This window comes from Chiloscyllium punctatum, chromosome 18 (assembly GCF_047496795.1).
Source record: "Chiloscyllium punctatum isolate Juve2018m chromosome 18, sChiPun1.3, whole genome shotgun sequence".
NCBI lineage: Eukaryota > Metazoa > Chordata > Chondrichthyes > Orectolobiformes > Hemiscylliidae > Chiloscyllium > Chiloscyllium punctatum.
This window is the reverse complement of record NC_092756.1, coordinates 72230886-72247887: the sequence shown is the minus strand read 5'-3', so window position 1 is coordinate 72247887 and position 17002 is coordinate 72230886. Positions and strand designations below refer to the sequence as shown.

The following is a 17002-nucleotide window of genomic DNA, read 5'->3' as shown; positions in this document are numbered from 1 at the left end:
CTTCATATCTTCATAGGGCGGCACGGTGGCTCAGTGCTACCTCTCAGCGCCAGAGACCCAGTTCAATTCCCACCTCAGGCGACTGTCTGTGTGGAGTCTGCACATTCTCCCCGTGTCTGCGTGGGTTTCCTCCGGGTGCTCCGGTTTCCTCCCACAATCCAAAGATGTGCAGGTCAGGTGAACTGGCCATGCTAAATTGCCCATAGTCTTAGGTGATGGGGTAAATGTAGGGGAATGGGTCTGGGTGGGTTGCTCTTTGGAGGGTCGGTGTGGAGTTGTTGGGCCAAAGGGCCTGTTTCCACACTGTAAGTAATCTAATCTAATCTAATATCTGTCCTTCTGCATAGTCTGATATCCCTGGATATTTAATTCTGTCATGACCATCCTGCAACTATGCCTCTGATGGCCACTAAAGCAAATCCACTTGTAATGATTTGTGCCATAATCTCGTTTATCTTGTTTTAAATATTGCGAACATTCAGATAAAGTGCCCTTATGCTAGTTTCTATGCCATTTTTAATCCTAACACATCCACTAGAAGAACCTTTGTTTTCAAACATTCTCAGTTTTTCTGTCACTACCTGGTTTCCACTCATCTTAGTGCCAAAATGCTCAGCTGCTTCTTTCTTCTTATTTACTGTCATGATTCTCTTTTCCCTTAAGCCCTCACCCACTCTAGCTAACTGAGAATCTCCCCTTAGGTTCCCATCTCCCTGCCAAACTAGTTTAAAGTCCGCCCAACAGTGAAAGAATGCCATACAGCTCCAAGTCAGGCCTGTGACTTGGAGAGGAACTTGCAAGTGTGGTGGTTTGCCTTGGCCTTGTAGTTGGTCAAGATTCTGTGTTTAGAATGTGTTTGCAAAGAAATCTTGGCAAGTTGCTGTTGTGCATCAGCTACTCACAGCAACCACTGTGCACTGGTGGTATAGAATAAGTATTTCAATTGGTAGAGAGGTTGCTTGATGCCAAATAGTGTTGTGCCTGACCTGTGCCTTCTAGATCATGGACAGGAATTGGAAGTTGGGAAGTGAATTACTCTCTGCAAAATTCTCAGCTCTGACCTACTCTTGGTGTAACAGTATTTATAAAACTTGACCATGCCGACCAGATATCCTAAACTAATATAGTCCCATTTGCCAGCACATCGCCCATATCCCTCTCCACCCTTCCTATTCATATACCCATCCAGATGCCTTTTAAGTGTTTTAATTGTACCAGCCTCCCCCACTTCCTTTGGCAGCTCATTCCATACATGCACCATCCCCTGAGTGAAAACGTTGCCCCTTAGGTCCCTTTTATATCTTTATCCCCTCTCACCCTAAACCTATGCCCTCTCGTTCTGGACTCCCCCACCCCACGGAAGAGACTTTGTTATTTACTCTATCCATACCCCCCATGATTTTATAAACTTCTATAAGGTTCTGCTCCAGGGAAAACAGCCCCAGCCTATTCAGCCTCTCCCTATAGCTCAAACTCTCCAACCCTGGCAAAATCCTTGTAAACCTTTTCTGAATCCTTTCAAGTTTCACAACATCCTACTGGTAGAAGGGAGACCAGAATTTCACACAATATTCCAAAAGTGGCTGAACCAATGTCCCATACAGCTGCAACATGCCCTCCCGACTCCTATACACAGTGCTCTGACCAGTAAAGTCAAGCATTCCAAGCGCCGCCCCCACTATCCTATCTACCTGCGACTCCACTTTCAAGTAACTTTGAATCTGCACTCCAAGGTCTTTTGTTCAGCAACACTCCCTAGGACCTTCCCATTAATTGTATAAGTCCTGCTCTGATTTGCTTTTCTAAAATGCAGCACCTCACATTTATCTAAATTAAACTCTATCTGCCACTTCTCGGCCCATTGGCCCATGTGATCAGAATCCTGTTCTAATCTGAGGTAACCTTCTTTGCTGTCCATTACACCTCTAATTTTGGTGTCGTCTGCAAACTTACTAACTATACCTCCTATATTCACGTCCAAATCCCTGGCTTGTTGATGAGGGATTCACGATAGAAGTATAATTGAATAGCATGGCTAGATTGCCTTGTTGGAGGTGGTCATTGGTAACATTTGTATGGTGTACCCATTACAAGTCACTTATCAACCTACGCCTGACTGTTGTTCTCCATTAGCTGCATGCTGCCATAGATTCCTTCATTATCTAGGAAATTGTGCAATCATCAGCAAACATGATTAACATTTTTTCCCAACCAACATCACTGAAACAGATTAGGTGATCACTGAGTTGTTGCTGTTTATGGAAGCTTGCTGATTACAAGTTGGCTGCTAAATTTCCTGCCAACCATTGCTGACTACACTTCAAACGCACTTCATTGGCTATAAAGTGCTTTGGGATGTCCTGCAAAAGGTGCTGTTTGTAACTATCACTGTCAGAAGAATCAGACAGCAATGGAGCAATGGTGTTGAGAAAGGAGGACCAAGAGCAGACTTACCCTGGACTGAATGCTGGCCATGAGTTATTGTTTCTCCTGGTGACTGTAATAGATTGACAGGACTATAGCCCTGATTGACTTGGCAACAGAGCAAAAGATTACATTAAGGAGAAATGTGTCCCTTTCATAGAGAAATTGCTTTAATATTTAAGTGTCTTAAAAAAAGATTTTGCTGTGCAGTTTTTCTTTCCATGTTTTTCCATTCCATTTGTGTCATATCAGTTTTTAAATTTAATTGTATCTTAGGGGCTATGATGATGTTCCCTTTGCTGCTTCTGATTGATCCACCTGGTTAAGGGAACGGGTTTTTCCAAGGGCTACATTTTGGCTTTCATAGAACCATACAGTACAAAATAGGAATTTCATTCTTTGAGTCTACGTTCTACATTTTGGTTTTCAGGGTCTCCACATTCATTCTCATGAACTAATTTATTACATGATGAATTCACACAGGAACAATTCCTGCTGTATTGTGATTGACGTTTGAGTATTTAGACTAATGGACAGAATTGGAAGAAGTCATCAATATCCGGAATAATTAACAGTCCTCCGTTAAACATAATCTGCAAAGAAGCATTCGTTTCTTACACACCACACTATGACAAAAGATAACAGGCATAAGTTAATAACCAGTCTGTACTTCACCCAAAACGTCATTAACATAAGCACATTTTTCACAAACTGTTGAGATCACAGCTAATGCATTTCCATGGCATATCCGTAACGTTGCAGAATTTTACCAGACAGTTACCATCCTTTATATGACATCTCAGATATCAATCTCAGATTTAAATTTCAAATTGCCAGTGTTCATGATACTAGCATCCACTACATTTTCCCCAGATAGGAGTTTCTGAATTTTGGCAGCCTTAAATTTGAGATTCCACACTCATATGCAAGGAAGTCATGACTTCAGTCTCGTAGTTGGCTGACAGGTTTAAAATTATTCTATCACTTTGCAGCCCCGCCCCCACCCACCTCCTTGCAGCCACTTACCCTTGACTTCTGCCAAGTGGCATGGCTTCCATTCCCAAAGCAAAAGGCTGCAGCTCATGGGTCCTGGCAAAAGGCAGCTGTGGATCCCTGGGAACTCCCTTACTGCCGCCACTTACTTTCCTCAACTGCTCGCTGCTCCCCCAGTCATGGACTGTAACTCTCCCATGTTTGCTGATGATGAGTTCACTATTGAACATCTTGGAGGCAAACCAGTCCACCACTGCCTTGTACTTTTAACCCTGCTCTAGTTGATCACACTGTCAACTTTCATCCGCCTGTGTGGCATCACATCTACCGAATTCAAGTATTGCCCATCCAGAGAATTATCTACAATAATTTTTTTTGTCTTCCTGCTTAGGTGCCATTATATTTTAAGTGCCTCCCAAAGATCTCCTCTTTCCTCCTCCTCCTATTTCTCATCCATATATTGCACTTTGGCAATGTCTTCTGAAAGCACAGTGTTAGTTTCCACATGTACACTGACAGCACCCAGCCCAACCTCACACCATCTCTCATGACTTGACCCTGCTGTTTCTAAATCGCTTATGTGATATCCAATACTGGATGAGCAGAAATTTCCTGTAATCAAAAGATTGTGAAGATTGAAGCTGTTGAGCTTTATCCCCACTACATTCCCTGACAGCTGTCTTGCATCTGAATCAGACTGTTCATAACCTTGATACAACTTTAACCTCAAGATAAAATCCTGACCACACATCCACATAACATCATAGATTGCCTACTCCCACATGCATAACATCACCTGCTCCACTCATGTACTGCTCAGACCCTCATTTCTGTTTTTGTTACTCCCCACTTGACTATTCCAACCTATCTTGGTTAACTTCTCATATCCTACCCTTTGTAAACTGGAGATTGTTCAAACATCTGCCTCCCATTTGGATGTGGGCTCCAGGACAAACAATGTCTTAGTTTTAAAATTCTTATCCTTGTTCTCAAATTGCTCCATAGCCTTGCCCTCTCCCTCTAATTCCCCCACTCTCCAAAACCCTTCATGATATTCAGTCTTCCAATCTTGATCTCTCCAACATTAGCAACCATGACTTCAGCTTCCAGCACCCTCAGCACTGGAGCTCCCTCCCTAAACTCTTTATCTCTTTGCCTCTAGAGCACCCTTTATAAGCCATCAACTCTAAGATATCCCCACATGTCTCAGGGTCAAATTTGTTTGATAAAGCTCCTGTGAGGCACCCTGAGATCTTTTACTCTATTAAGGGCACTATATAAATAAACTTGTTGTTATTCCAGGCAACGGCTGGATCGACCTTATTGGCAAACACGTCATCTCTGACCCTAATGACGTCGCCCCTGAATGTAACAAATCTGAACGCAACCTCGGCGTCCCTGAACTCAGCTGCTGCGTTCAGCATGTTGGGCGGTCTGGTTCCCGTCTCCCTGCCCTTCCAGCTCCCGCTCAACCTGATCAACTTCGCTTCGGAATCAGACATCACCACCACCACGCCAACTGGATCTACCTCAGCCCCGTTCCAGCACAACATAACACAAAGTAAGTCCCTGGGATTGGTGGGTTGAGAGGCCTCACTTCAGGGTCCATGGAGTTCCTGTCCCATACACATGGATGAGCTAAAGGGGCACTGAGATCTGACAGTACCTCTCAATGACTGTCTACAAGAGCTCCTTCTCTATTGACAGTTCCCCACCTTTTTCCTGCTGCTCTACACATCATCTGTCTTCAGATAATTGTCCAGTTCCCTTTTGAAAACTGATTGAAATTGGTCTGAGCGTAAACATATTAAAGATGTTTGCTTGAGTTGTTTTGTAAGATTCTTGTTTCCTGGAATATTTGCCAGTGAGTCTCTCAGAGGGTGGCAGTGGTCACTTTGGATTTCTTCAGAGTCCTGCATTGCCTGATGGGATTAGGTTGCCTGTCAGTATAGTAATAGACTGAGAGGAGGGAATCCATTGTGTGCTGCTTACTGACCTCTGCTTGATGCCCTCTGCTTGATGCCGTGGTAAACGATGGTGTGGGTTCACGGACTTAACTACTGGACCTCATTTCTGAGGCTGGCCTGGGCAGAGCTCAAAAATGCGTTGCCGGAAAAGCGCAGCAGGTCAGGCAGCATCAAAGGAGAAGGAGAATCGATGTTTCGGGCAGAACCATGAGCCTCTGAAAAGGGGCTATCTTTTAGGAGGTTCAGGGAAGAAGGTGCTGGTTGGGAGTTAGGTAAGAGAGTTCAAGAATCGACTAGACAATGTTTTGTGGGAAATTGCTAATACGTGGACCATCGACACTGCATCTTTTCAGGGAGGGTCTGAAAGGGTACAATCGCAACATGTAAAGTTGTAGAAAAAGCTTTTCACCTGGTCTGCTGGTGAAAAGGAGGGCCAATTACCTCAAAACAACCCAAAAACTGTTGGTCTACCAAGCTTCCTTGATGTTCTGTGGTGAAGGTAAATAACTAGGTAATCGAGGGTTCAAAATTGACCAGGGAATGCCCCCCTCTCTATCAAAATAAAGCCATTGTAATAATCTTCTGCATCTATTAGAAGGGGCATATAGGGCCCAATCTGATGTCTCAGCCGACAGGTAGCATCTCTGACAGTGCATCATTTCCTTATTACTGTACTGGATTTCCAGCCTAGAATTTGGGTTCAGTTCTCTAGACAGACTTGAACTTAGAGATGAGAATCACCTTGTTCGTGAAGGTCAGCTGAGTACAAGCCAGGGATTTAAGAGTCACAAGCCAGATGTGCAATGGGTTTACCTCATGAATTATTTTGGGATAATATTAACTTACTATGCTTAACAACAATAAGAGCCATTCTTCATGCTTGCTGTTTGGGAGCTTGCTATGTTTATTATTGTTTGAGTTTTTAGTATAATGGAGAGGGTAGCTTATGTTGTGTAAATGGACTTTCAAAATATTTGATAAAGTGCCCTACAAGAGACCTAACAGAAGTCCAAGATATCAAATAGATAGAGAGCACACAATTAGTTCAAGGATAGAAAGCAGAGAGTGATGGTGAACAATTGTTTGCCAGACAGAAGGGAAATGTATCGTGGCCTTCTCTAGGGTAGGGCAGCTGCTATTTTTAAGATATAGTAAGGATCTGAACATAGCTACACAGTAACATTTTGTTGACACAAAACTCAAAAATAATAAATAATAACGGAGATTGCAGGAGGACAGAGACAACTGACAAAATGAGCAGACTCCTGGAATGCAGAATTTAATACATGGTCACTGGCTGCACATTGAAGTGGTGCATTTTGCTAAGAATGAAGAGAAGCAAAGTGAACCAAATTATACACCTTTAAAATAGTTGCATAAACAAAGACACCTGGGGGTTCGCATACACAAATATTTGTAGATCACAAAACAAATTGAGAAGCAGGGCGAGTCCAGAATTTAAAAAGGAGAAATTGTTGCTTGTGTCTAATAGAGCCATACAGCACAGAAGCAGACCCCTTGGTCCAACTCATCTGTTCAGTTCTGGGCACCCGCACCTCAGAAAGGACATTTAGAGAATGCAATAACGAGATTTATAATGATGAGGGACTTCCATGAAAGGATAAGACTGGAGAAACTGAGATTATTCTCTTTATAGTAGAAAAGACGAGGGGAATTGTGTTGAGATTTTCAGAGTCACAAACGTTTTTGATAAGATGAATAAGGAGAAACTTACCCGGCAGGAGAGTCATTAACAGAATGACACATATTTAAGAAATTTCCAAAAGACCTGAAGGTGATGGCATATTTTTGCATAGTGTATGATGATCTGAACTGCACTGTCTGGAAAGTTGCTAGAGACAAGTTTAAGGCTAACTTTCAAAAGGGAATGAGATTAATACTTGAAAAGGAAAAAGAAAATCCATGGCTCTAGATGAAGAGAATATTGGAACTAATTGGTACCTTTTTTGAAGATATGGCTCAAGCATGATATATGGGCATGACCTTGTGTGATACTAAAGACTGACTCAGTGAGAGCTTGTGCTGTTAGGTTATGGAAGCCTGGCTCTCATAATTGTTTCCCTCTTCTTGACAGGTATTTTGAAAGGTTTGCAGTCTGGTTCTACACAGCTTTCCCGATCGAGTGTGCCAGCCCACTTACAACAGGCCTACGCAGGTACTGTTCCGTTTTTACAGGCACCACGTGTTATGGTTTTAAGTATTTCATCGGGTGATGCCTGCTGCTTGATGGGGCAAATTGTGGATCCGTGCCCAAATTTATTCCAGTCAGTCCGCTATTTGACTTTCAGCACAGTTTAGGGGTGGAGAACAGTGGTTTTATGTGCTGTGGACTAAGGTTACTCCTCAGTGAGGGTACATGGAAGTGATACCATTTCTCTAAACTTTGTAACAAGAGCTGCATTTAAATCAACGTCTTAGCCACGGATTATTATCTGATTTACTGAATCCCAAAGCATCTGGAGACTCTGAGCAAGTATTAATGCAGCCCCACGACCATATATGCGTATGTATTAGGTGCAGAAGTAGACTATTTGATCCTTCAAGCCTACTATATCATTTAGTAAGATCTGTTCATGTTTCAAATTCCACATTCAAAAAAACAAAGAAAGGTGACCAAAATAATAATAATATAGATGGAGAAAATAAATGAATGTAAACTTGTAAATAATATTAAGAGCTTTTTAAATATATAAAAAGGAAGTGAGAAACCAAAGTGAACATAGGCTCCTTAGAGAATAAGGCTGGAGCAGTAATAATGGGGAACCAGGAAATGGCAGAGGTGTAAATACTTTGTATCGGTCCTTACGGTGGAAGACTCTAATAGCATTCCAAAATGACTAAATACTCTAGGGGCAAAAGGAGGAGAGAAAATAAATGCAAATAGCCTATCACTAGAGAAAATGTGCTAATGAAACTAATGGGGTTAAAGATTGATAAGTACCCTGCACCTGATGCATCCAAGCAAGTACCTTTAGAGGTAGTGGATGCACCGATAGTAATCTTCCAAGAATTCTTAGATTATGCAGACGACCCAGAGGATTGGAAAATTGCCAGTATAACATTTTTATTTTGAGAAGTGAAGAAGCAAAAAACCGAAATAGACCAGTTAGTTTATTGCCTGTCATTGGGAAAATGTTCAGGTATTATAAAGGATGTAATACAGCATTTAGAAATGCATTATATGATCAAGCAGTGTCAGCGTGGCTTCACGAAGAGAGATGCATGCCTGACAAATTTATCGCAATTTATAGATTAGATTACTTACAGTGTGGAAACAGGACCTTTGGCCCAACAAGTCCACACTGACCCGCTGAGGCGCAACCCACCCAGACCCATTCCCCTACATTTACCCTTCACCTTCACACTTCGGGCAATTTCCCATGGCCAATTCACCTAACCTGCACATTTTCGGATTGTGAGAGGAAACTGGTGCACCCGGATGAAACCCACGCAGACACGGAGAACATGCAAACTCCACACAGAGAGTCGCCTGAGGTGGGAATTGAACCATGATCTCTGACGCTGTGAGGCAGCAGTGCTAACCAATGTGCCATCGTGCCTTTGGGGACAACAGGTGGGATGGATAAGGAGGAAGCAAGGACTGTAATATATTTGGATTTTGAGAAGGTGTTTGGTAAGGTGCTACACATTAGGGTATTTAATAAGAGCTCATGGTGTTGGGGATACTATATTCAGTGCGGATAAAGGATTGGCTAACCAGTGGAAGACACTATTAGGATTTGGAGGACATTTTCACGCTAGCAATCTGTAACTCAAGGTGTGCCACAGGGATCAGTACTGGTGCCACAATAACTTATAATACATATTATTGACTTAGAATCACTTAATCCCTACAGTGTGGAAAGAGGCAGTTTGACCCATTGAGTCTGCACTGACCATCCAGAAGTATCCCATCCTTGAATGTACTAATTGGGATTGTACCAAGGTTGTGGATGACACAAAAATAAGTGGGAGGGAAAGTGATGAGGGTGACACAAGAGTGTGCTGAGGAATATTGGCAGGTTAAGTGAATGGCCAAAAACTTGACAGATGGAATATAATGTGGGGAAATGTGCCAACATAGAACAGAACAGATCCTTCGGCCCACCAAGTTTGTGTTGACCATTATACCATTCTAAACTAATCCCACCTGCCTGCATATGGTCCATAACTTTCTATTCCCTGCCTGTTCATGTGTCTGGCTAAATGCCTCTGAAAAGTTTGGATTTAAGTCCTGTGCTATGTTGTCTGTCTGTCTTTGTTTCCCCCCCACACACACCCCCAACCCTTCTCTCTCTCTCTCCCCCTCTCACCATCTCACCCTCCCTCCCTCTCACCCTCCCTCCCTCTCACCGTCACCTTCTCCCTGCCCACTCCCTAGTACCTTTCTTCTGCCCTGCTCTCTCTCTAGCTCCTTCCAAAGTGCAGTTATGCACTTTGTTAAGGAGAATAGTGAAGCTGAGTATTATTGAAATGTAGCAGGCAGCTACAGAACGAGGATTTCGGAGCTCTTGTCCATGAATCCCAGAAATCTAACATCCACATTCAGTCAGCCATAGGGAAGGCAAATGCAATGTTGGCCTTTTCAAAGGGAATGGAGTATAAAAGTAGAAAGGTTTCACTAAAACTATACAAGGCACCAGTCAGACCACAGCTGGAACACTGTGAACAGCACTGGGACCCTTAACTGAGAAAAGACGTACTGGCATTAGAGGCAGTCTAGAGAAGATTCACTAGGCTGATACCAGACATGGAGAAACTGTCTTATAAGGAGGTTGACTAAGTTGGACCTATACTGATTGGAGATTAGAAAAGTGAGAGACAACCTTATTGAAACATACAAGGTTCTTAGAGGACTTGACGGGCCAATACAGAAAGGCATTCCCCTGTGAGAGAGTTTAGGACTAGAGGGCATCATCTCAAAATAAGGTGTCGCACACTTAAGACAAAGCAGAGGAGGATTTTTTTCTCTCAGGGTTATGGAGTTGTGTCAAAGCTGGAAAATTAAGTATATTCAAGACTGAGGAGGAATTTTAATTAGTAAAGGAATCAAAGGTTATGGGGGAAAAGGCAGGTAAGTGGAGTTGAGGATTATCTGATCTACTGGTTGGGGTCATACCCAGCACATTGGAAGATTGTTATGATGACTGGAGGTCAGTCATTTCAACTCCAGGACACCCCTGCACAAGTTCCTCAGGGTAGTGTCTTAGTGTCTTCCATTCATCTTCAACTACTTCATCAATGACCTTCCCTCCATCATAAGGTCGGAAATGGGGATGTTCGCTGATTGTGCAATGTTAAGTACCATTTAGCATTCCTCAGATACTGAAGCAGTCCATTTTCAAATGTAGGAAGATCTGAACAATGTCCATGTTTGGGCTGGCAACTGGCAAGTAACATTTATGTCACACAAATGCCAGGTTATGACTGTCACCAGTAAGAGACAATCTGATCACCATCCCTTGATATTCAATGGTGTTACCATCACTGAATCCGCCAACAACATTCTGGAGGTTACCATTGACCAGAATCTCAACTGGACTCACCACATAAACACAGCAGCCACAAGAGTGGGTCAGAGGTTAGAAATACTGCGGCAAGTAACTCACCTCCTGACCCTGCACTTGCCTGGATGGGCTTAGCTCCAATAACACTCAAGTTTGACATCATCCAGGACAAAGCCAAAATCACCTTGATTGGCACTACATCCACAAACATCCACTCCCCTCCAACACCAATGCTCAGTATCAGTAGCAAGATGCATTGCAGAAATTCATCAAAGATTATTAATTAGCACCTTCCAAACTCACAACCAGTTCCATCGAGAAGGACAAGGACAGCCGATACATGGGGAACACCACCACCACCTGCAAGTTCATCTCCAAGCCACGTACCATCCTGACTTGGAAATATATCGCCATTCCTTCACTGTCACTGGGTCAAAATCCTGAAATTCCCTCCCTAACGGCATTTTAAGTCAATCAGCAGCAGTTCAAGAAGGCAATTTGCCACCACTTTCTCAAGGGCAACTAGGGACAGGCAACAAATGCTGGCCAGCCGCAACACCTGTGTCCCACGAATGAATGAAAAAAAGTCATCAGCGTATTAAATGGCAGAGCAGATTTGATGGCCTGAATGGGCTGCTCCTGCTCCTACATCTCTCATGGTTTATGATCTTCCCATCTAAACCAATAACCTTTAACTCTGTTGTCTAACAAAAATCTAACTTCATCTTTTGTTTTTTTTAAATGTAAATACTTTATTCCACCACCAGGAAAACATTTATGTGGCCAATTGTATATTAACCAGCAAAGCCTGCTATGGGCATTGCTAATATCAAATAAAAATGTAAGGGTTAGAGAAAGAGGGGAGTACTAAATCAAAATGGCTTAGAGGGGGGAAATAAAAACATTCCATAACCTTGTTGCCACCTCCTTGAGGTAGTGAGTTCAAAGTTGCACGACCCTCTTGAAATTTAAATAAAAATTTCCTCATATCTGTCCTAGAAGGGTAACCCTAGTTTACCCGAGAAGCACCCATAAGAGGAAGTATCTTTTCCACATCCAGCTTGTCAGGACCATTTAAGATCTTGTACATTTCAGTCAAGTAACTCCTCACTCTTCTAAACTCCAGGGGAAACCAGCCCAGTCATTCCAACCTTTCCTCATAAGGCAACTTGCTATCTACAATTTCAAGATGGCGCCACCATCAGGTGACTCCTTGCAAGCTCTCTACAACAAAACTCCCTTGTGTACATCCTGTGCAGCGGAGCCTGTAAGCCTTACTCTGTCCTAGTTTTCTTTCACCCTATGATCTGTATGTCCTTATTAGCATGGTCTGCCTGTACTGCTCACAAACAAAGCTTTTATAGAACATAGAACAATTGTGGGTGGCATGGTGGCACAGTGGTTAGCACTGCTGCCTCACAGTGCCAGAGACCAGGGTTCAATTCCTGCCTCAGGCAACTGACTGTGTGGAGTTTGCACATTCTCCATGTGTCTGCCTGGGTTTCCTCTGGGTGCTCTAGTTTTCTCCCACAGTCCAAAACTGTGCAGGTTCAGTGAATTGGCCATGCTAAATTGTCCGTAGTGTTAGGTGCAGGGGTAAATGTAGGGGAATGGGTCTGGGTGGGTTGCGCCTCAGCGGGTCAGTGTGGACTTGTTGGGCCGAAGGTCCTGTTTCCACACTGTAAGTAATCTAATACCACACAGAATAGACCCCACGTGACAATAAATCAAATCAATCAATCATTTTGGGGCCTACGTCCTAAAGGACAGTGTCAGATAGCCATTTGTGCCCAACAACAGAAAAAGGAACCAAAATCTGGTAACCTTTTAAAATCCTATACTAGCATCTCACCATGTGAGCTTGGGAACATCTCCCTTTTATAGTTCTCAGAACATGAATGTTGCTGAGAAACCTGTTTATTACCTGTTCCCAATTACAATGAATTGGCTGATTTGTCGAACCGTTTCAGAGAGAAGTAAAGGGTTAACCAAGTCATGTGGGCCTGGAAAAAGACAGTAAAATGAAATTAAAATAAATTATGGTGAGACTTGAAGTCGGCATCACTAATCCTGCGCAGTAACTATTCTTTACTGTCTCACCATGTTGTGGTCTCCTTTGAATGCTGCACAAATCCTGTCATCAGTCATTAAGCTGTGAAACTGGTGTTAAACAAACTGTCCTGAAATGTGGTGCACCTTGGAAAGCAAACAAAGACAAAAAATAGAAACTAAATGGTCGACTTTTAAAACAGTACTGGCATAGAGACCTGAGAGTTTGTACACGTACAATGCTTGAAGATGATAGAAAAAGTCAAGACAACAGTTTAAAAAATATGGGATCCAAGACTTTATTAATAGAGTCATGATTACAAATGCAAGAAGTTATGTTAGATATTTATAGAATGTGAGTTAGATCGCTACTGCGTACTGAGTCCCAGCCTGAGCACCATGCATTAAGCAGTATGTCAAGGTCTTGATGAAAGTGCAAAAATGATTCAATAGAATAGAACCAGACATTTATGTTGGGCTTCAGTAGGAACTTGGTTAGGCCACAGTTGGAGTACTGTGTAGTTCTGGTCACCATTCTATAGGAAAGATGTGATTGCACTGGAGGGCGTGCACAGAGATTCACCTGATAAAACCAGGGAGCAAAGAACAATGCAGCACAGGAACAAGTTCTTTGACCCTCCAAGCCTGCACCAATGCATTTCCCCCTTCCATTCTAAAACTGTCTTCACTTACAGGATCCGTATCCCTCACCATCCTTCATGTGGAAAAACTTGTGTCGCACTTGTCCTTAAAACTAACCCTCCACCCCTGCACCTTGAACCTGTGTCCCCTTGTAATTGACCCCTCCACCTTTTTTGGGGGGAGGCCTCGTACTTTCCACTCTATGCATGTCATTCACAATCTTATAAACTTCTATCAGATCATCCCTCAACCTTCTTACCTTAGAGTGAAACCCCTATAACAGGCAACATCCTGGTAAACCTTTTCTGTACCCCCTCCAAAGCATCTACATTTTTATGGTAGACTCGTAGAGTTCTAGTCACGCATTATTCCAAGTTAGCCTAACTAACGTTCTATAAAGCTGCAGCATAACTTGCCTATTCTTATACTCAGCGCCCATTCCAATGAAGGCAAGCATGCCATAGGCCTTTTTTATTACCTTATCTACCTGCACTGCTACCATCAGTGATCTGTTGACCTGCGTAGTAAGATCCCTCTGCATATCAATACTCCTAAGGGTTCTGCTGTTCACTGTATAATTTCCATGTATGCTTGACCTTCCAAAGTGCATCACCTAACATTTGCCCAGATTAAACTCCATTTGCCATTTTTCTGCCCATGCTTCCTCTGACAATCTTCCTCACGATCCACAACTCCACTGAGCTTTGTATCATCTGCAAGCTTACTAAGTAGACCAGCCACATTTTCCTCCAAATAATTTATGGAAACCAGAGGTCCCAGCACTGATTGATCTCTGTGGAACACCACTAGCCGCAACCCCCCTCCCATTCCAAAAAGCATCCTCCACCACTACCCTCTGTCTCCTATGATTAAACCAGTTCTGTATCCATCTTGGCAGCTCACTCCTGACACCATGTGACTTCATCTTTGGTACCAATCTGCCGTGAGGGACCTTGTCAAAGGCTTTATTGAAGTCCATGGAGACAACATCAGCCGTTTTTCCCTCATCAATCATCTTTGTCACCTCCTCAAAAAACTCGATTAAGTTAGTGAGGCACAACCTCCCCCACACAAAACCCTGCTGTCTGTCACTAACAGGTCCATTTGCTTCTAAATGTGTATAGATCTTGCCCCTGAGAATCTTTTCCAATAATTTCCCTGCTACCAATGTGAAGCTTACAGGACCATCATTTCCTGGGTTATCCCTGCTACACTTCTTAAACAATGCCTCTTCTCCAGTCCTCTCAGACCTCATGTGTGGTCAAAGAGGATACAAAGATGTATGTCAGTGCACCAGTAATTTGTTCTCTTGCCTTCCTGAATATTCTGGGATAGATCCCATCAGGACCTGGGGACTTATCAAGTTGATATTTTTTTAATATGCACGACACCTCTTCCTTTTTAACAGCAATTTGGCTTCAAAATTTGACATTCCCTCCCTGAGATCATCCTCCACCAATTCCTTGTCTTTGGTAAATACTGACACACAGTATTCGTTTAGGACCTCACCTGCCTCTTCTGGCTCCACATATAGAATCTCCCCTTTGTCCAACCCTTCCCCTGGCTTCCCTCTTGCTTTTTATATCTGTATAAAAACCCTTCAGATTCTTCTTAATTTTGTTTGTTAATGACTTTTCATGACCCCTTTAGCCTGTCTAATTCCTTGTTTAAGTTCTTCCCTACTTTCCTTATATACTTCAAGGGTTTTATCAGTTTCCATCCTCCTCAGCCTTACATATGCTTCCTTTTTCTTTTTGACCAAGGTAATGACATCCCTGGTCATCCAAGGGTTCAGGTAATTTGCCACACCTATCCTTCGTTCTTGCAGGACCTTATCAGCTGCCATTTGGAATACTCCCACATGTCCGATGTGGATTTACCCTCAAACAGCTTCCTCCTATCAAAATTCTCCAGTTCTTGCCTAATATTATTCTGGTCCACCTTCCCCAAATTTAACATCTTCACCTGAGGACTGCTGTTATCCCTATCCATTAGTATCGTAAAACTCACCGTATCATGGTCACAACTCCTGAAATGCTCCCTCACTGAATCTTCAGTCACTTAATTGGGCTCATCCCCCAAAATCAGGTCCACTATACCCTCCCCTGGTTGGACTGTTTACATACTGTGTGAAGAAAACCTCCCGAATGGTCCTTAAAAAATTCTGCCCCATCCAAGTCCTTAGCACGAAGTGAGTCCCCAGTCAGTATAGGGGAAATTAAAATTACCCACAACAGCCCTACTGTTTTTGGTTCTTTGTTGGGAGGTCATGTTGCAGCTGTACAGGACATTGATTAGGCCATTTTTGGAATATTGCGTGCAATTCTGGTCTCCTTCCTATCGGAACGATGTTGTGAAACTTGAAAGGGTTCAGAAAAAATTTACAAGGATGTTGCCAGGGTTGGAGGATTTGAGCTATAGGGAGAGGCTGAATAGGCTGGGGGTGTTTTCCCTGGAGCATCGGAGGCTGAGGGGTGACCTTATAGAGGTTTACAAAATTGAGGGGCATGGATAGGGTAAATAGACAAAGTCTTTTCCCTGGGGTTGGGAGTCTAGAACTAGAGGGCATAGGTTTAGGGTGAGAGGGGAAAGATATAAAAGAGACCTAAGGGGCAACTTTTTCACACAGAAGGTGGTACGTGTATGGAATGAGCTGCCAGAGGAAGTGGTGGAGGATGGTACAATTGCAACATTTCAGAGGCATCTGGATGGGTATATGAATAGGAAGGGTTTGGAGGGATATGGCAAGTGCTGGCAGGTGGGACTAGATTGGGTTGGGATATCTGGTCGGCATGGACGAGTTGGACCGAAGGGTCTGCTTCCATGCTGTACATCTCTATGATTCTATCTCCTGATGTAGTATACCCCCAGATTTGTGATTTCACCTTTCCTGTTCCTGAGTTCTATCTATATTTCCTTATGGCAAGAGTCCTCTGATGTACCCTTCCTCAGTACAACTGAGAGATACTCCTTTACCAGTAATGCAACTCCCCGCCCCTTTTACATCCGATTTTATCACACCTGAAACCTCGAAATCTTGGGACATTCAGCTGCCGGTCCTGTCTGTCTTTCTGCCAAGTGTCCGTAACCGCAATAATCTCATAGTTCCAAGTACTAACCAAAGCTCTAAGTTCATCTACTTTATCTATTGAAAGTATGCATTTCCGACACCTCCCCTGCTGTCTTCAGCATTTCCCTGCCTGTTCTTGTTTTTAGTCATGTTTGCCTTGGTTTCTAACTCACTCTCAATTTCTGTATCTACTCCCCTACTGCTTTGGTTCCCATCCCCCTGCCACACTAGTTTACACCCGTCCCAACCAAGTACCACACCTTCCCCCCCGCACCCCCCTCCCCTCCCCCCCTCCCCTCCCCCAAAACCCAGACATCTATAGGAGAAGT

General features: G+C 43.2%; 1 protein-coding gene across 3 annotated transcripts in view; it reads left to right on the top strand.

Moving 5' to 3' along the window:
- The window catches only part of LOC140489201 (ubinuclein-2-like), a 76481-nt gene that overhangs the window by 57137 nt on the left and 2342 nt on the right, over window positions 1–17002 (top strand). For all 3 annotated transcript variants that reach the window (XM_072588479.1, XM_072588480.1, XM_072588481.1), the window contains 2 exons: window positions 4720–4978; window positions 7480–7560. In XM_072588479.1, the coding sequence (XP_072444580.1) occupies window positions 4720–4978; window positions 7480–7560 (340 nt within the window). The remainder of the gene's footprint in view (window positions 1–4719; window positions 4979–7479; window positions 7561–17002) is intronic.